This window comes from Lutjanus erythropterus, chromosome 12 (genome assembly GCF_056507025.1).
Source record: "Lutjanus erythropterus isolate fLutEry1 chromosome 12, fLutEry1.hap2, whole genome shotgun sequence".
Taxonomy (NCBI): domain Eukaryota; kingdom Metazoa; phylum Chordata; class Actinopteri; order Lutjaniformes; family Lutjanidae; genus Lutjanus; species Lutjanus erythropterus.
The window spans coordinates 27280585-27301815 of record NC_139328.1 but is presented as its reverse complement, the minus strand read 5'-3'; the positions used below and the strand labels follow the sequence as shown (position 1 = coordinate 27301815).

At 38.1% G+C, this 21231-nt stretch overlaps 1 protein-coding gene across 1 annotated transcript in view; it reads left to right on the top strand.

Moving 5' to 3' along the window:
• Window positions 1–13893, top strand: part of slc1a7a (solute carrier family 1 member 7a) — a 51599-nt gene extending 37706 nt beyond the window's left edge. Inside the window, exons 5-11 of the mRNA XM_084732124.1 lie at window positions 572–803; window positions 1060–1159; window positions 3545–3778; window positions 6183–6377; window positions 10035–10169; window positions 10475–10574; window positions 13015–13893. Of these exons, the coding sequence (XP_084588250.1) occupies window positions 572–803; window positions 1060–1159; window positions 3545–3778; window positions 6183–6377; window positions 10035–10169; window positions 10475–10574; window positions 13015–13281 (1263 nt within the window). The 3' untranslated portion in view covers window positions 13282–13893. The remainder of the gene's footprint in view (window positions 1–571; window positions 804–1059; window positions 1160–3544; window positions 3779–6182; window positions 6378–10034; window positions 10170–10474; window positions 10575–13014) is intronic.
• Window positions 13894–21231: the final 7338 nt, after the last annotated feature.

Below are 21231 nucleotides of genomic sequence, written 5' to 3'. Positions count from 1 at the left end.
AAGTTGTCGAATGTGACTAAACGTAACATGAACATAACTTTAATATTACCTCGTCCATGATCATGATTTCTACCTGAGTCAAGTCAGATAGATTTTCAACAGCAATGGCGGTTGTTCATCGGTGAAGATAACAACTCCCATGATCCCATGCCCACCACATAATCAAACTAGGTCTTTAAGTATTGTTTTAATGTGAGAGAGACACATAATATATGCGTTAACTTGTGCATTTAATTCCCTTCTCAATGTTGAGGTAGCAATGTTTATGTTCCCTTTCACCATGCAATTCTTTGTTTTAGATTAAAATCAAAATTATATGATAGCATATAGGAAAGTAAGTCTCTAGCCTGTATCTATAAACTCATAACATAGACACAGATTATAAAATAACACTGTCTAATGTGTTCATTGGCATCTCATTACTGTAATGTGAATCTTTTTTAAAAATAGAACTGTTAGCACCTCAGATATGAGCCCACAAATGTGTCATTATCATGTGACAATCAGCATCTCTGTTGGTCTTGTGTTTACTGTGCTGATGTTTGGGCCTGTGCTCTGATGTGGTTTCAAGTATCGAACCCAGAGAGTCCCCGAGCTCATCCCCAAACCAACGGTGGCTCAGCTCCTGGATGAGACCACCACACGTCGGGTCTACATCTACGGCATCCAGGATGACAATGGCACAGATGTTCAGAACTTCTCCCTGGATCTCACGCCGCCGCCTGACGTCATTATGAAAACGTCACCCGGTACCAGCGAAGGCATGAATGTGCTGGGGATTGTTATATTTTCTGCTACCATGGGTAAGTGGTTGGCATGTATCCTGTAATGTGCACATTGCATTACATGAATATGTATAATTGTATAATTGAAGTCTTGGTACACCCACATCTTTGCATAATTGTTTGAAATGTGTTGACCACCCACAAGGAAGATAAATGAATGACGACATTCTTAACAAACTCTATATTGTTGAAGGCATCATTGTGGGTGTATGATTGATGCATATATCAGTTTATTCATGCAACATATGTTATCGTTTTTTTTTCTTCAATCCAGGAATAATGCTGGGCAGAATGGGACCCAATGGAAGCGCTTTGGTCAACTTCTGTCAGAGTTTGAATGAGGCAGTTTTGAAGATTGTTGCCATCGTCATCTGGTAAGAGGTGAAAGTAAAAGCCCCAAAGTAAATCAACAAAATTTGTGAGCAGTTTTGTTGCTAATTAGTCTGACATCGCCAGACTGATTCTCAAATGTGAATCTGCCAGAGCAAATGAAAACCTGAGCTTGGCAGCAGGGGTGTAGTGCTATTTGCACTGGAGCACATAGATGATGCACGGGGCGTAGTTACAACTGTGGCCAGGTCATAAAAATTAACATTTTGATTAATAGCAGAATGGGAAATAATGTTTGTCTCCCAACAAAGAGAAACACTGTGTGCACATTTAAACCGTTCAGCTTCATTGATTGTTTAATTCTGTTTCCTCTGGAGTTTCCTATGTCCTGTCCACTTAACTTTGGTTAACCTTTCGCTGCTTAAATGTCCCATAATGTTTGCTGCAGTGACATTACTGCACACATGGAAACAAACCTGAAAGCAGCTTCTCTAATCATTAAAGTAAATTAAGAAAACATTTAGACATCAATACAGCACACAATAAAGAAATCACAAACTTGCACATCTCAACCTCTTTTAGAAAGGTAATATAGCCCACAGGGGTGGGTAAAGGTACAGGTCTCTGAATCAGAGAAATAATGCATTCAGGTGGGTGGCAGATGGATGATAAATGCATACATGCAGATTTGGATAAAGTCAGTGCCAATCTGTTGTTCAGTTGTGGCTGCGTCTGATCAGCACCATGAACATATGGACTATGTAAACTGGGAATATTTCTTCACATGGAAAAAAAATGTATTCTATATGCTCCAGCACAACAACACCTGTGCTTGGCAGATTGTTTCCAGGGTAGCTCATAATGGTAATAATGATCACAATCTTTTGCTGAAAAAAACATAAATTTGTCATTTTTAGTGTGGCTTTATGGTCGGCAGTGTCCAGGGCCACTACTTTAGTCTAGACTGAAATATCTCAACAACCAATCACTGTACTTGCTGTAGCTTTTGTTAATACTAATTAGCATCTTGGCATGCTAAACTAAGATTGTGAACATGGTACGCATTATTCCTGCAACCAGTCAGTATTGTCACTGTGAACATGTTAGCATTTAGATCAAAGTGCCACTGTACCTAAGTACAGCCTCATAGAACCACTAGCATGGCTGTAGTACAAGTCTTTGAACAGTAAATGCAACTGGATGAGAAGTAAAGGCTGATGTAGCTTCCATTTTATGAACATGCACTCAAATCGTGTTACAACCAAGATTTTAAATATTACTGATTCCTACAATTTTGATAAGCAAGTAAATTTGTAGCCTTAAAAGAAACTATAGGAAAGTTGAACACAGGCAGAAATCCAGTAAATTGCAGGGTCTTTTCTCCCTGCTCAAAGAACTACTGACTTCAAGGTCTGCTGCATTTAGAACCAGTATTTCTCTCAACTAAACTCTGCCAACCAGCACTGTCCCAGAATCATGATTAATATTACCAATCAGCTTATAAACTTTTCTCCTCTACCACAGATGTTTCCTGTCCAGCAAACCAAAATTTATTTAAAAATTGATCATATTGATTGATTGACCGTATTAGAGCAAATGTCATCCCTGCCACCTCTGGAGTTTACCTCCCCTGCCCCCCCTTGGATGTATTGGATTGTTTTGATCAATATCCATCAGCTTAGGACAAGTCACTGACCATCATCAACAGCTCTCTGGAGTTGTTCCAAATCTTTTTCAAACTGCTTGTGCTCAGTTTGCTGAATGGACCCGGTTTAAATCCCACAAACCTAAACGAGCAATTTCCAAATTGACCTTTGTATCAACAACTGAGAGTCAATTTCAAATGACTTACTGATGGCTGCTGACTGTGGTGCAAGTTTTGTGATACTATTGCCTGACCTCATTGGCAATAGTTGCCTGACACCATTGATCATGCAATCCTTATCAACACACTAGAACAGTGGGTGCCTATTTCTGAAATGGCTCTAGTCTGGTATTTCTTCTAGCCATCAGGAAATATCTTGTTTCTGTTTGTGAATTTACCTCACACACTCTTCAGACTATACATGGAATACCTCAAGGATCGGTCTTGGGGCCTGTTCTATTTACCCTGCATGTTACCCCTGGGACAGATAATCTGTCATTACATCTCTCTCTATAGCTATGCAGATGATACACAGCTGTACTTGTCATTTAAACCCTCTGACACCAGTAAATTAGTTTCACAACATATCTATATGACAGAAAAAGTTGGATGTCCCCAAACTTCTCAGATTTAATCCTGACAAGACAAGACTTCTTCAATGTTAGCCCTGAACACACCTCAGGAAAAAAAAAAAAACACTTTTTCATTTCATTGCAGTTTAAAGTGCTCTGAAAAATAAAATGATTATTATAATGATTACCTTCCTTCCTTCCTTCCATCACAGGTATTTTCCCTTTGGAATCGTGTTTCTGGTTGCCGGTAAGATCTTGGAGATGGATGACCCTTCAGCCATGGGGAAGAAGCTGGGTTTTTACGCCATCACAGTGGTAATGGGCTTGGTGCTACATGGCCTCTTCATCCTCCCAGCAATGTATTTCTTCATCACTAAGAAGAGCCCCATCGTTTACATCAGAGGCATTCTGCAGGCCCTGCTTATATCCTTGGCTACTTCCTCCAGGTAAAAGTGGAAGATCTGACTTTCAGAATATAAGACTACATTTAGATTCATTTGTACATGTGGGGATTCTGTGAATCTGGTTTGCTGAATGTCTTCAGGACTAAACATGTAGTGAAGAATTGATCCATGCTACATTTTCCTCTATAAAATAAAAAAGATGTTATTTGAGATCACCCAAGGCTCTTATTCAGTCATGATGTTTACCAGAGGAACTTCAGTGCATTGAGTACTATTATAAAATAATAATAAGCTTCAGCAAATAACATTCAATTAAGAGAGTGTCATGGTCAGAGTAGATACCGTATGCTTTTATACGCCATTGTAAGTGTAAATGCATTGGATAATGGAATTCACCTTGAATGAAATGGATGTTTGTTAGGTTTCACAGTGAACCTCTTAACCTCATGTTCCACTTCAGGTTTGTCATTGTGTTATGATTGGCTATATTTGACTTTTCCAACAGCACTACTTGTAGCTTTTCAAACGGGTAAAAAGCACTAGTAATGTGTGTCTAGAGGAGTGTTTACTCCTGGTTCATCATCAGAATGATTACAATTAGTCCTGACGCGTCCCCTTCAAATGCTGCAGCACTGAAGGTTCCTGAAAACATCTCACTATTTGATGTGTCATTATGGGTTCTAGCAGCTAACTGATCCTTCGCTAGCTCCTGTCTTCCTTCAGTACTGTTGCTGCATCTGTCAAGTTTTGCATTCCTGTAATGCACATATGCAGTTTACAGTGATAATGGTGGCAGGTTTAAAGTTGAAATTGGTAGTAATTTCGAAACACTTGGTCTCTGATTCCACATAGAAGTAAACAAAAGCACCTTCTCATTTCTAGCTGATGACACTAATGTAAGCTAATGTTAATATGTCAGCTGAGAGGTTTTCTTGAACTGACATTTTTAAGTCTCATTTTAAAATGAGAACGCTGTAAGAGAGTCTGAAATATGTAAATGGCTGTGTACATGATATAACGTTAATGCTAAAAGACACGTATATGTATACAACAGACAACAGAAATACACTCCTTGACATCATAAAACGAAACACTGTGATTAGATGATAGGTGTAGTGGACTTTGAGGTGGTCATCTAGCCAGACCATCTGGACATATTCACCCCAGGATAAGGGCTAAACTAACCAGGCTTAGACCTAAGACAGCGAGACAGAGAGAGATGCGTCATCCTCGTCCCAATTTGATTATGCACCAGCCCATGTGTGGCAAATCTGGTGGTATCTAACAAAAGTTTGGCTGGAGGGAATGTTACTGCAGGTCGTAAGCTAGTTAGCTGGACAAGCTAATGTTAGCTGCTTATGTTAGAGCAGATCAAGACAAAGTTTAATCCATTGAACATGGTTAATCCCTCAGGTTTGTTCTTGTGTTTTAGGTTTGTGACATCACCCTAAGCAAATGAGACAGAGTATCACACTTTTTAAGATTCATTTATGCAAAATGTCTGATACACATACAGACAGATGGCCTGTCCGTATTTTGCGTTCATCTCATCCATATTTCAGCATGTTTTCTGAAAGCTTACAGACACAGATGAAACGGAGCAGTACTTCTGGTAGTCGTGGGGTCAGCGTAGCAGTGTAGCCGATAGACGAGAAAGTATATTATTGGAAATGCAAACAAAATATTGGAAATAATGTCTGTTCTCAGTTAATGAAAAGAATTCCACGTCGTGACCACTGTCATCGACAACGCTGCCTCTGCTATCGCCTCTTCCTCAAAAGGTACATAATTACAACTTCCTTCAGCATCTCCATGGTTGTTGTTGTCACAACCTTTTGACTCTTCTTTGAGGTAACTTTTCATCCTGAGTGGCACCATCTAGTGAAGGCATTGCTTAACATCTTTGCCAACATAAAGGACGCATAGAAGTATGTGGACAGAGACGGTTTCTACATTTGGAACAGATATATCTGTTTTTGTATGTAAAAGGGGAATAAATGAGCCTTCAGAGCCCCATGCACACTACTTCAACATGTCGAGAAATGCAAAGCTTGACAGGCCTGCAGTGCCTAGTTATGGTTGCTAAACTATGATTGGACAGTTATTGTTTGGAGGAGGGGCTTAGCAAACGGTCAGTTGAGAGGCAGAATTTTGCAGTATTCAGTTTGTCTCACCTAACCAACTTTGCTCAAGCCAAGGGTAATTTTCTGCAGATTGTTATCACAGCATTGTGAAAAATATATTTACATGCATACTGGCTTTTTTACAGACCTTTGGGTGTGCTGTGGCTTTGTTATGAGAGACCCCAAACTACCCCACCCACACCGTGCTGGAGAAAATTACTACTTGTAAATAAAGATGTCGTCTTTGTTGTGTCATTCATGACACGACACTTGTTACAGAGGAGGCTCATTATCTGTAATTATGTATCTTTTTCTTGTTGTAGCTCTGCCACTCTGCCTATCACCTTCAAGTGCCTCCTTGAGAACAACCATATCGACAGACGCATCATCCGCTTTGTGCTGCCTGTTGGGGCCACCATCAATATGGATGGCACCGCCCTCTACGAGGCTGTGGCAGCCATCTTCATCGCCCAAGTGAATAATTATGAGCTTGATTTTGGACAGATCATAACGATCAGGTAAGGCTCGCTGACTTTAGATTGACAGTGGCTCATAAAAACGTAAAGTTTTAGAAACTGATAATGAATGTTGGCGTGTGAGGGAGGTCAAAAAAGGAAGATCAGCACAATGGCTCCTGTATCAAATATCTGTTAGAAGAGCAAACTGCTGACCTTTATCTGTTTTTTAACAGCAGTTTCTATATTTTTATTGATTATGTTGTTCTCTGGATGACAGTAGTAGTTTTGATTATTTGATGCAGGACTATATTATATATTACAGTAGATAACGGTCGTACACCCCTAGTTTGAAGAAGCAGAGAGGAGTTCTAACATGGAAGTTAAGCAATAAACTGTTATAGACCTCCTTGGGGGTCCCAACCCCCAGGTTGAGAACCACTGGCTTAGCTTCTGTGCTGTTGCCCTTCTCTGCTTCTCCAAACTGGAGGTGTGCCGACCAGCAGCTACTTTAGCTAATACACAGACTATTGATAAGTAAGTCATAGAACCCCACATCAAATAATCCGAACTATCTCTTTATACAAATTTAGTGAAAATAATCACAGGGCTTAAAGGGGCACTCCACTGATTTTACACATCAGGTTCAGTTCACTCATCACAGGGAATAATTTCCAGCCTGTAAAAACAGTTGTATAATCTACTCTGGATATGGAGAGAGATTTCTAAAGCCTAAAATAACCCTAATGATGTCATCAGGGTTAATACAAATTTTCAGCAGAAAGCCTGCATTACAGACAGGGGGATAGTTATCTAATAAAAGATGCTGTTAGGTTGCATTATGACAGTGGTTCCCAACATTTTCCACCTTTCCTTTCATTTAGTAAACTGATGACCCCTGACTAAATGACATTTTATAGATATTTCATATTATATTCAATGCATTATAATAACAATAAAGAACAGCTGATAAATTGTACAATGAATTGAAATAGTGAACACAAATACTAACAGAAGTTTGTATAAAACAAGTAATTTTTGATGAATTTTGAGCAGATTATTTCCTGTGAAACTGGTAAGAGATGAGTTTTTCTGATATTTCGGATAACATTTCATACAATTCTCTATTTGTATTACATATTTTTAAAATGTTTAACAATGAGTCATACTTGATAGGCTTCTTTTCGATAAATTATGATTTTTCTTTTCCCTGACATTGGGCCAATTTTCTTTCAGCTCAGTTATTGCAGCTGTGTACTTTTCTAATGCAAGACAGGGCTGATCAGCAGAGAATGAAGGCTCTGTGAATATATATAACTATATAGCTTTACCATCCTATCCTATCCTATGAGATTCTTTTTAAGTTGATATTTTTGGTCATAATCCAAACTGGGGCTTGCCTTTTTTCTCAACCAACTCTCATAAAGCATATGGCAATCATTTCCTTTGAAATGACTTCATGACATCAACAAGTCTTCAGACAGATTCTGCAGTTTGCAAATGAGGAAAAAACTCCCAGAGTCTGACAATGTAAACAAATTTCATCTGGGTCAGAAAATGTTACAGGCATACTTGTGGTTTTTTGAGTGCAACATGTGAATTAAACGTCACACATTTAGTTTAATTCTGAATTAATAAAAAATATTATAGGATTTAGTAGATACACATATATGTAAATGTCACACAGATTATGCCTCATATGAGCTTCTTAGTCTGATCTGATTTCTGCTAAATCAGTCTGGAAGCCCCGGGGACACAGACAGAGAGACAAACAGACAAAAACACAGACAACCCACCAACACCACCAGCCTGTAACCTTCAGCTACAGTACCTGTGGCCACCCTAGGTCTAGGAAAATGGCCTCCCCCTCCTATGATTTCATGGCCTTTCCTACTGTAATAACATTAAGCAGACCTCTCCTCATGGCTGCAGTCTGTGCCCATTCCCTCATAATCCCTTGGCGGTAAAACCCATATGACCTGTATTACTCATCTCCCTTGTCACGCCAGAATTATAATAATTTTCCCCTCTCTCTGCGTCCTGTTCCCGTGCCGTTTGGCTGCTGACCATGGAGATGTTCCATCTGCATGCTAACCCAACCTCCACCCCACTACACCACACTAGCCCCACCCCGGCCCTGCAGAGGAACACTTTGTCAGTTTGTGCTCAGAGGTCCAAGGTCTTAGACAGAACATCCACTTAATCATTCTCCCTACATCTCCTAGTCTCCCAACACAATTGTTGCTTGAATATTCAAATCTTTTTTTAGCCTTTAATTAAAAGTCCTGATTCTACAGTGTAAATATACTCTGTTCCAAGTAAAAGTGGTGCACTGAAATGTGCATCATAATCAAAATGTGTCCCCTAAAAGTATGCATTATGCTCCTATAGCTCAGTTGGTGGAGAGTGCGGCCCATGCACTGAGGCTTTTAGTCCTCTGCAACGGCCACTAGTTCGTTTCTTGCCTGTGGCCCATTTGCTGCGTGTGATCCCCTCTCTCCCTTTCCTGTCATATCTTCAGCAGTCCCTATCGCAAAAAAGCCCAAAAGTAATCTTTAAAAAAAGGATTCTTTATGGTGAATAGCTCAGCGCGTTAGATTATTGTACCTTATATTGTTTGATTTGCATTTTAGCAGCATTTTGCTGGTTGAGCCAATCCAGTTTTAACTGCTTTTTATGGGTTTGAGTTGAGACTGTTGGCCTCCCCTCAGTCAGCTTGTGATAAAATGCCCCCCCCCCCCCCCTTAGTTAACTTGCTCAGTTGGCTCAAATAAATCCCTGGGGGGATTTATCAGGGCCAAGATGTAATAAGTTTAAGAAGAAACAATACAAACACAACACTTTGTGAAGGCCCACAGTCATGTAGACATCCCAGCATCGATAAATATGTGCACCAATGCCTCCTCCTAGTTTCAGTTTTTAGTGTAATTTTAGTTAAGTATAATAACCTGGTGTGAAATCACAAACCCATTGTTTAAAAAAATTGTGAAGAGTGTAAACTGCAAATGTGTCGTGTTAGAATGGAAAGCTTGACAGGCTTACAAACAGTATTTAAAGGGGAGTGGACAAATGCAGTCATTTACCTTGAACGTATGTGCTGCACTTTTCCTTATCAGTGCTTGCATGCCTCCACAAAACTATACCTATCGTGAACTACAGTGCGCCATCAGTATCAAGGTAACCAGTCGGTGTCCACCCTCCAGCATTTAGTAGTACAAGAGAATGTCACAAGATCATGAAATTGTTGATCGAAAAACAGCCTGCAGCACAAAAGCAGAGAGAAACACCAGTAAGCTGATCATTTGTTTTGTGTGAAAAACGTGAACCTGCAAAGTAACTAGCTGTAAAAAAAATGTAGAGTAAAAAAGTACAACTATTAAATTGATTGCCAACTATTTTGATAATCAATTAATCATTCTGAGTCATTTTTTAAGACAAAAATGTCCAAATTATCTGATTCCAGCTTCAAACATATGAATATTTTTTGGTTCCTTCACTGCTCTATGAAAGTAAACTGAGTCTCTTTGTTGGTTGAGGACAAAACAAGACATTTGAGGACATCACCTCTGGCTTCAGGAAACAGTGATGAACATTTTTCAACATTTTCTGACATTTTATGGACTTAACAACTAAGAGACATCCTGTACACCTTTAATGAAGACTCGTTCCTGTATGTTATAAAAAGTAAATGCCCTTTGCTCTTCTGTCTCTTCGTCTCAGCATCACTGCCACCGCAGCCAGTATTGGTGCAGCTGGAATCCCACAGGCTGGACTGGTAACCATGGTGATCGTGTTGACCTCTGTAGGTCTGCCCACTGATGACATCACTCTCATCATTGCTGTTGACTGGGCTTTGTAAGTAAGGGTTAATCTCTCCATCATGAATAGATGGACACAAGCAAAGCAACCAATTAGAAGTAATTATAACATTTTCTTCCAGCAATTTAAATTTTCTTCTTCTTAACTGGAGTTAATACGTAAATGCAATAAACAGAATAAAATATGTATTGGGAATTTTACAATAGCCTCTAAATGGCATAAACCTGAACATTTATGTGAAAAAAATAACCACTTCGAAGATCTGCATGTTTTTTAGATGATTAGTAATATTTTCCCATGCTTCATTACCACTGTGGATGACTTCTGATTGTATCATTCAGGGATCGATTCAGGACTATGGTCAATGTGATGGGTGATGCTCTGGCCACAGGCATTATGGCTCATATCTGCAGAAAAGACTTTGTCAAAGAAGGAGAGCAGGTAAGAGCATGCAAGGACAAATCAATGAGGCTGCAAACCATCTGTCTGTTGTCTTCTTAAGGTTGTTGTGTAGGTTGTTGATCTGCGTATGGGATATTTGTTATTCATATTATGAAGATCAGCAGTTTTATACATATATATATATATATATATATATATGTATATATATATATATATATATATATATGTGTGTGTGTGTGTGTGTGTACATATATATTCTTTTTTTTTCTTTTATCATAAGTTCCTCCTGCAGTGACTCTCTGTCATCTGGTTTAAAACAGGCCAAATGACACTAACAATCCATTATTTATGACAGACCTATCATTGCAAGAGACTAGTGAAAACACATCAGTAATATTCTTTCACATTTTGCAAAAACAAATGAGACATTTTTTTAATAAATAAGAGCAGGAATTATAGCCTACATATATTTTCACAGATTTATTTGTTGTTCATATATTAATTTTTGTGACAAACAGAACAGGATTCGGGACAATTGCTTGTAATTTGGTACTGTCCTGAATTTGTCCGGACATCTGGTCACCCTAGGATGAAACTCCCTGTGAAACCACTACATATTGTTTTTGGATTTGTATTTGTGTACAGATTAAACAATAGGTGTTGACAGAAAACTAAATCAAAGGACTTGAGCATGGGATTTAATGGCATCTAGCGGCGAGGTTGCAGATTGCACATAGCTTGTAGGAGAAGCTACTGTGGCGGTAAAACCTACATAAGTCATGAAAGGAGTTATCAAGAGCCAGTGTCTGGTTTATCTGTTCTGTTCTACTGTAGAAGTATGATGGTCCAACCTGACACCGTCAGTGGAGGAAGACACTGTCAGTGAATGTAATGAAAACACAATGATTCTTATTTTAGGTGATTATAGAGTAATGACAGTATATTTACAAATATTATGTTCTATTTCTGATTCAACTAATCCCTGTAAATCTACACGCTTGACCATCAATTTGGGTGATTGGCACAAATTAACATTGCTGGACCAAGTGTACAGTCCATGATTACTTGCCCCAAACAGCCAACATACAAGCTATACACAGACATTTGGTTGTAAGCTAATCTATCTATTGACTTAGTATGTAATTGCACTGCCTCTAAAAAACAGACTGCTCATTGTTCCAACATGTGTTGGCCATTTCTGCAATGGTCCATCTCCTAAAAATACACACTCTCCCTGCTCTCCCTGTTAGTTCAGACTGCTGTGGACTCTGTCCATGGTGCTGAATCAGTGGGGACATAGCCCTTAATAAGCTATCTTTCTGGCCTTAATTTCAGTCTTAACGGTGAGGGTTAGGGTTAGGGAAAGTGTGCATTATTGAAGCAATGGGCCTCGGAGCAATGAACATTTGTTTTTATGTTGGGTAAATGAAAGCCCATTGACATTATTTAGACTATCGGGGTTTCAGAATAATAGCCTGGGCTGTCCAAACAATGGCATGGAAACACTTCCATTCATCACATTAAGCTTTGCTAATCAACTCCTGGCTCTAGCTCCATTGCTAACACAGAGACATGAGAGTGGCATCAATCTTATCATCTTACTATTGGCAATTAAGTAACAATTTTTCCCCAAAATTTCCTTTTTCATATTAGAGTTAAGCTATAAACAAAACATTTATCATATTTAAACTGATTACAATCCCTAGATTTCATCAAGACAGCAGTCTTAATAAAGGCAATTCTCACAGGAAGTTGTTGTAAATACATGCTGGTAAGTTTATCCATATTAATCAACAATAATAATGCAAAAGCTTTACATTTACTCATTCATTATTGGAGGAAAAAAGGCTAAAATTATTCTAAAAATGATGTTACAAGTTAACATTAACTTATCATTGTGTTATTCATGTCCTAATCTAACCTTAAATGCTAACCTACTGTATGAAAAATATATGAGCAATGAAAATGTAAATGCAGCGCTTTTGTGTTTGCTTCCATTTTTCATGAGTAAAATAAATCTAAGACTTCCTCTGTGGACAATAAATGTTTATTTTTCTTAAGTTTTGTTCACAAAAGTGGTAAGATCTGTGTTAGTGAGCACCTCTAAAGTCATTACCCGCTCTAGTCTGCTTCTGATTGGCTTACCCTGATATTCTTACCCTAACCCTAACCAATCACTCCTCATGCTTAAATCTAACCAACAAAGGCAACGAGTCCTAACCAATCAGAGGCACAGTGGAGTGGGTCATGACTTTGCCCTCCAGGGGAAAAAAAAAAAATAGAAGAAGTGTTGGACTAATTAAACTTGTGAGAAATGAGAGCAAAAGCAAAAGTGGTCAGTTTGTATTTTTGTTGAGTGTATTCCCAAATTAAAAATCAGGATCTACAGGTCAGTTTGCTGGCACATACAAGAAGTGCCTGTTTAATAACTTGATTCTGGGTGACTCTTCATCTTCTTCTTCTCCACGATTGTCCACAGGTGCCTCTGATCTGTGAAACTAAACCCATGATAAGCATCCAGCAGATGATGACCTACCAAAACCAGAAGAACGGCTGCTACCAGCCACCTCCGCCGGGCAGCAAGCATGACCACCTCTCCCCGGACGTGGCTCGCCTCATCCAGCTGGAGGAGGGGATCCGGCCAATAGAGAAGAAGAAACACGCTCACTCCTCTCACCACAAGAGAGAGCACAGGGACAAGGACCACTGTTCGGTTGACATGAACGGGCTGGAGACTAACGTATAAGAGCAGCCGCCCTGCCAACAGCTACTGGCTCGCCCACAGCTGCGGGGCCAGCAGGAGAGGAAGACGAATTACAGATTGAGGTGACTTCAGTTCACACGCTTTTCCCCTCTGAGAAGGAGAGCGGCACAGAGCGGATGAATGCAGATGACCCTGGAGGAAAAAAAAAAAAAGACGATTTTTTTTCTACATAACCTAAATAATGACCCGCATTCGATTGTGTATGTCTGTGTGTGTGTACATATTTATCAGAGATGTATTATTTGGTACCAGCAGTGACAGCGTGCTGTTCTAGCTGATGGACATTTTAAACCGGAGAAGTGATCCTGTTCGAGGTCTTACTAACATCCTCCCAGCCCTTCTCAGAGGAGCAGCAGTGGAGAGCACATTAGCTAATATCAGATATAATTTAAGGAACCTATCCCTCTGTGGACTGTGGAAAAAAACATCCACTCATATCTCTTTTTATTCATTATGATCTGATTTGGTATATTTTTAGCTTAATAATGGGTTTTTGTATATTTCTTTTTTTCTCATTCTGTTGTCTATAATGAAACTCAGGCAAAATGTTGCCTGTTTGGAGCATTTTTCAAATAGATTCACAACGCGCACAACACAGAGACAAAGTGGGACAACACATAATAATTGAGCTATAATAAGAAACCTTTATTTCAACACACATATGCAACAGTTTGGTTCACATTCAGAAAGATTTGGGAGGAATTTATTTCGGATTATCCAAATTTTCTCAGAAACACCTTTCCCTAAACTTCTCTGCCTTGTGGTCCTGAGCCTAAGTGGGTACTCTGCCTCACAACTGCAGCACTGTGCGGTCACTGCCAGAATCAAGGCAAAAAGGTGGCGATGAAAACAAAGAGTGTTTGCCCTTGTGTTGAAGTCATGTTACGTTGTCTTTTGCACCCCATTGTATTCCCTCTTTGCCTTAAACGACCAAAGGAGAGGCACACGGGACATGTGCGTCACTGACGTACGCAGCAACAGCAAAACAACACAAGTGGACGATCACAGGTCAATACTCTGAACTCTGTCCATATGTATGTGATATATGCTGTACACATGTATGTATTTCAAAAAAATTAAACAAATGTAGATTTTACTACCATGTCAGTATGTTTCAAGAGCTGCCATTCTGTATTTGTTAAAAGAAACATTTCACTGTAGTCCAAAATTTATAAAAAATGTACCAACTCTGTAAAAAAAGAATACATCGAGAAATGAAAAATATATGAAAAATGTGCAATTAGTAAACTGTTGGAGTTCTTTTTTAATGGTTTTGGAATCTGCAGGTGCAATAGAGGTTCAAGAATGACATTTTGGTAGCACTTTATAATAATCTTCCTTAATGAATGGTAAATTGATAGTTAAACTTTAGTAATAGTTATTTTATCATTAATAAAATAATAATATATAATATATATATATATATATATATATATATATATATATATATATATATATATATATATATATATATATATATATATATATATATATATAATATAATATAGAAATAATGTTTCTATATGCTTCATAAACAATTTGTTAAGCAATTGTAAAGTTTTGTAAACATCAGTTGCAACTTTAAAATGGCCAGCGTAGTGTCATTTTTGCACATCCAGGACTCTGGGCAATTTATCAATAATAAATATCCAACATCCAGGTAGATTTTCAAAATAAAGGCACAAAAGATAGGTAGATCATGCTTTGGATTAAAATAGCTTGCGTAAGTTCATGTACTTAAGTAATATACATAAGGTACGTACACAGTATGTAAGATATTATAATCATTATAGTATAGTATTATAGTAGCCATCCAAATAATATTTATATACAGCTAACAAACTAATTATTAACCATTTACAATTTGTTATAAATATCTGGTCCATCTTCTTATTTCATTATTGCTTAAATGTTTAAAAATCATTTGGCAATAATTAACAAATGCTATAATATATAAAATGTTATGTGTGCATCAGTAAACTGTTAGTTTACTAATTTAATCAGAATGTGATTGTCTCTAATCAGCTGTGATGCAATATACTGTATGATTTATAAATCATATTACACAACCTAATGGTAAAATAACATGAGATATAGCATTCCTAATGATTAGTTAGTATAATTAAATAGAATTCCATCATTTGTTAACAGTGGAATAACTATTAAGTAATGTTAGGTTGGTTATTATAAAGTGTTACCAACATTTCAAAGACTAAAATTGCAAAAGTGCACGTACTTAATGCTTTATTTAAATATCAGTATAGCTGAATCCTCTCTCTTAAAGGCATACAGAAAAAGCAGCTGTTTACTTGTTAACAGATGAGCAAATGTCCTGTTCAAATGTGAATTAATTTATTATCTAAACCTAACCAACTGAGCCATCATGTAAAAATAAACAACTTAAAAGGGTCTGGTTTAATCCAAGGCTAATTAAAGTTTCATTCTGCTAAAATCTCCTTACTGATTTACACAGCTGTGTACAGGTCAGCTCTGAAGGTGAGCACATCAATAAATGATTTCCTGGAATTTAGTACAACAAAAATCTAATTATATTTATTTATTCTTTGTGTTTTAACATGAAGAATTATATGTTTCATTGTTGTGGCTGGCCAAACAACCTAATGTACCTCTACTTGTCAGAGGATTTCCCATTCAAGATAGTTTTAGGTATATTTATTTTGCAGTTCTCACATAATTTACATATCCTCATGTTACACTTTGCAATTAGCTTGAATGTGTAATCACCTTAAATAATGAGGGCATTCAATGTGGGGGAAAAAGTAACCACAGAAATCCACATTCAAACGTACAGAAAAGCGAACACAGCATGTATTCTATAGACTGCACCAACATAGCAGGTTACATGAATCTGAAGGTCGCAGGTGAGCGCTATGACGTGTAATTTTACTCGACATTCTGCTGATTTAAAGGAAAAGCTCTGAGAAGGAGCAACAAGAGCAGCCTTGGAGTAGACTGAGCTATAGAAATCTGAGAAACACCATTACCAAGGCAACCTTGGAGAACAAATTACAGAAATTGTGTGCACTTGCCAACCCAGTGAAGATCACACAAGAGACTGAAAATGTTCACAGTGTAAAAGTATAAGAAAACATTACCTGTATTATAGCAGTATTCTATCTGAGGAATATAAATCGTACCTGACATTTCTCCCAGGTATTTTCAAATTGAGAGTCAAAAAGTCAAAAATGGATGTGTGTGTTGTTTGTTTGCTTGTTTCTTTGTTTTTTGGGAGACATAAGTCTGGACAAAGAACATGGGCATGTGCTAGAGTTTAATATAACATTTGAAATGTATTCAGAAATAGAATAGATGTGAGCCATATATTCAACAAAATCTGGACAAATAATGTATGAGGTGAAGGAGTGGGATACATGTTAATTCTTTTACATAAAATGAAATAGACCAAAAATAATCTTCATATAAAAACGACTGACAAAGCATAAAGCATCAGTAAGGTTACCATGGTTACATAATTGGTTCTTTCATTCATGTTTTTGAAAAGCTGAATGACTACTGCACATCCCACTATAGATTCATCTTTGCTTTGCTTTCAACAGCTGTAGCTCCTATGAGGTTTAGACACAGGTATCATGTGCTGGGACATTAATTAGCTTGTTTCCTTTAGCAGTTCTATTAAAGCAAAAACATTTGAGTATTTAATGTGCTTGAACTTTCAAGTGAGACTGTGCAATTTTTGAAAAACGAAATATCACAATCTTCCTCTGAAATCACAAGCAGTGAAATGTTGTCTTGTTCAATTCAGTGCACTCAGGAGTTTTGCTGCTGCAACCTTCATCTGGTGTGACCACAAACCTTAAGTTAGCTATTAGCTAGTTCGCAAATCTTATCAAACATTATATATATTCTCTTCTTGCACAATGCAGTGTGACATATATCCATTTTACAAGCTGCATATCGATTTATGAATGCTGTAGGTCATGAATGAATGAATGTCATGAATGCTGTAGGTGTTACTTCACCTATAATTTTTCTACAGATTTTTAATTCTTAAGCTACTTACCTTACTTTTCACAGTTAGCTTGGTGCATGTCAATAGTATTAAGCATTCATTTTGTACATGTGTTTTTGAGCATTTTGATAATAACCTCATTGTTTTAGATAACCCTTAGCAACATTAGCTTGCTCGCTTTGTCATCTTCATTCAAACTTAACAAAAAATAAACTTGAACTCACCAAAAACATCTTGACCCACCTTTCCACTGCACCAGCAATCACCAGGTTTGATTGGGTCAAAATAAATCCTTCATTCACTGATGTAGAGGTGAAAATATTCTGGCTCTTGACATTGTTTCTCCCTGCTGCTTTCCTAAGAACAGACCTCCCTCTAGCTCCTCTCTCTGTGATATTTTCATGTCTAATCCAATAAATTCAGGGTTTATTTCGAACAAACTTGGTTGGTGGGGAAGTGGAAAATGCTCAAAAATATTGCATACAAAACAAACAGTACATACTATTAACAATATGTGTCAAGCTAACTGTGAAAAGTGAAGTAAGTAACTTAACGTTAATATAGCGTTGACAGGAAGTAAACACACATGCAGCATGTAAAACAGATATACCTCACACTACAGTGTACAACTAGAGACTTGCTGTGCAGCTGTGATTTAACTGACGTCATAACTCTTCTGTGCTTGTGGAATTGTTACGCTACATTTACCATACAGATTGACATTTCAATGGTTTTATCACAAAAAGTAAAATAAGACATAAAAACACCAAACTTCAACCAAAGACATGTTATTATAGCCTCTTAAGAATTTAGTATTTGCCCTCAGATCATTAAAGGTCTTTGACTGTTATTGATTTCTTAATTTTAAAAAGACTACTGGAATTAGCAGGCGCCAACAGTGCAAGAGAAAATTAAAAGGTTTGGAGAACCATGAGTTTTATGTGGGAATTAAATTGTTGTAAAGGTTAGGGTGATAATTAAACTCTTAAGACTCGGAGAACACATCAGAATTAGTGCCACTATGATTATGTATAATTATTATATTGGGCAGGTGGTGAACTTTGGGGGTTGTCTTTTATACCATATGCAGAAATTTGTTGCACTGAACAAATGTCAAAGACCACAACTGATGGGTCTCATTCAAATACTGCATATTCAATATATTTATATATTTTACCTTCTAGGAAAGCTTTGTGTTGAGGTTATTTATTCGAGCACAGGCTGAGCTTCTTAAGTTGACTTGAGGCGAACCAAGCCTGAAAATCCTCAGCTAACACCACGCCACTTCACCTCATCCCACCCCTTCACACTGCGCTTGTTACAGTATATCTCCTAAAGACCCATTAGCCCACTGCTAATGGTCAGTGAGACAGGCCAGCCACGCAGCTTGGGCAGCATCTGAACATCACCATTTGGCGAGCTGGCCACCTGGCAAAGGGACAGGACGGGGGGGTGGGCTAAAGGGAGTTGGCCGGATAGGAGCAAATAGGAGCGCAGGCTGGATCTGGCAGAAGGTGCACAGTGGTGGGCGGAGGGGGTGCTGTCAACAGGGAGAAGACTGGATCAACTCAAAAATGAATAGACAAATGGAGAGGAAATGGAGAAAGAGGGAAGTAGGGCACAAAGGCTGGAAAAACAACTGAAATCCCTTTGTTTGTCAAACCAGTGGAAACTAGTAGAGAACGCAGTTAGAAGCCTGATGGTCAGTGACGTGTGAGGCCGTGACAGATGGTCAATAGCATCTGGCCAGCTATGCATTCACAATTTTCATTCAATATACTATCACAAAGAATATACATTCATGATTTAAATTAATAGTAATGTAAAATATGAATCATACAGTGAAAACTATTCTCATTAGAGATGCACCAGTCGAGCAGCCAGCAACCTCATTCAGCCAGTTTTAAACTTGACCGGCCAGATACGATTCTATGCAAGCCGAATTTCCAGGCATCCGTCGCACAGTGGTTCACATAAAGTATCCATCATCACAGACCATCATGTCAAAGCCATATTCAACGGCAAGTGTAAAATGTTTGCATATGCTGTCAATTATAGTTCTTAGAAAGAAAGAAAATTAGCAGGAGATTTCTAGAAACTGCCTCGACATAACCTTAGAAAAACATGTAAATATTTATTTTCTGCAGTATTGTTATCACATCTAAACTTGGGACTAGGTCCAAATGCCGTGGTCCCATTATGATGTTCAGGTGGAAATTAAAAAAAAAAAAAATCTACTTCAGCTACTTCAGTGTGTTCAAACTTCTGTTACTCAGGGAAAACAACTTCACATTTACCTTTTAAAAGAGATCAAAACCATGCATGTACTCCAAATGGTTCAAGAACAGCTTTCAGTTCACTTTGAGTATGAAACTGTTTGATACAGTAAAAAAAAAAAAAAAAGAAGAATTTGACTTAAAAATGTTAGTTTGCTATAACAAACTGATACACATGATAGAAAAAACTGCAAGGACTTGTTTTTTACCTCACAAAATTAGAGTTCTATTCATTACATCAGTCCTCTACAACTTCTTCAGTCTTTTTTGTTAGAAAATTAGAAAATATTTTGTGGGCGGAGCTCAAATGGAGGCAAAACTATTTCCTAAACAACTGCCATAAGTTGGGGGATTGGTTGAATATATATATGGTTAGTTGTTTTCATCACTGCCTGGGTTTTTGGGGGATAATTTTTGTGTTTCTCGTCAATTGTCTGCACAAGTGTCAGATGCTGCTCTGCGGGGCCCCGGCTCAGAATGGTGCACTTGGCCGGAGGACAGTGGGCTGAGCCGGTAGGATGAGAGAACGGAAAGGAACCTGTAGAACCAGACTATTTCCACACATAACACAGTGAATTAAGGATATTCTTTTCGATCAAACAAAAGATTGTGATTGTTGAAACAGTGGAAAGACCAGTCAAGATAGTTTTGGTGAGTTTTGTTTTGTGTATTTTACAGAGTAAACAAGGAAATTAATTCTCATCATAGTTCGGTAAGAGAGAGAAAATTAAATTCAGGAAGTGATCAGTTGTGTTTTTCTGCTTAACTTTTTTTTTTATTTTACAAAAGTTACCATTGTATTTTTTTTTTTCTTTGAGTGGCTGGTATGCAATAAACTTCAATTTTGAGCAATTATTTCTGTTTCTGGCACCCAACAAAGCAAGGTGACATTTTAGCTTGGTCATGTGGCCTACTACTCTGTTTACCTCCAGCTAACACTGCGCCATAATCATAACATCACCTCAGAAAAAAGCATCGACATACTGAACTCTGCTTGAACATCATGATCGTCATTTTTCATGTCTGAGGACTTCTTATTTGGTGGTTCTTATCGTTTGGGTCTCCTTATGTGTGTAACTGAAGGGAGTGGGATTTTTTTTAACTGTGAAGCACAAATATTACACTTGATAGTGTGTATTAATCTTTGCAGCGCCTGCAACAGCCTCTTTTTTCAACTTTCATTGGCAATTGCCCCATTATCCCTACAACTGTCAGGAGGGGGCTCATTGTGGCCATCTTTGCCACACTGGGGCTTTGTGCTCTATGGATGGTCTGCTTCTCTTCAGGGTATTGATTTTGATGAGAGTGGTCGGCTGCCAGCTGTGTCTGGAAGCATCTCCTGTTCGTGACTTTTTTTTCCGAGGGATCTGCAGGATACTACAGTAACATATGAACTGCAGCTGAGCGTTGACCACTCCAAGGATGATGGTGTAGGCAGAACTTGTAAATGGCTTAAGGAATCAAGCAAATCGATCCCACCCATGAATCAGTTATAGGCCTTCATAATGGATGGTCTCCTAATTTCACTGAAGGACTTGGATTTTTCCCATTGGGAAACCTTATACACTGGCTGCGGACAATCAAAAGTGGAAACAAGAGTAACTGACGGGTTGTCATTCATCCTCACAGTCTGCAAATGCCTTGTGGTTTTGTTCTGCAGGAAAT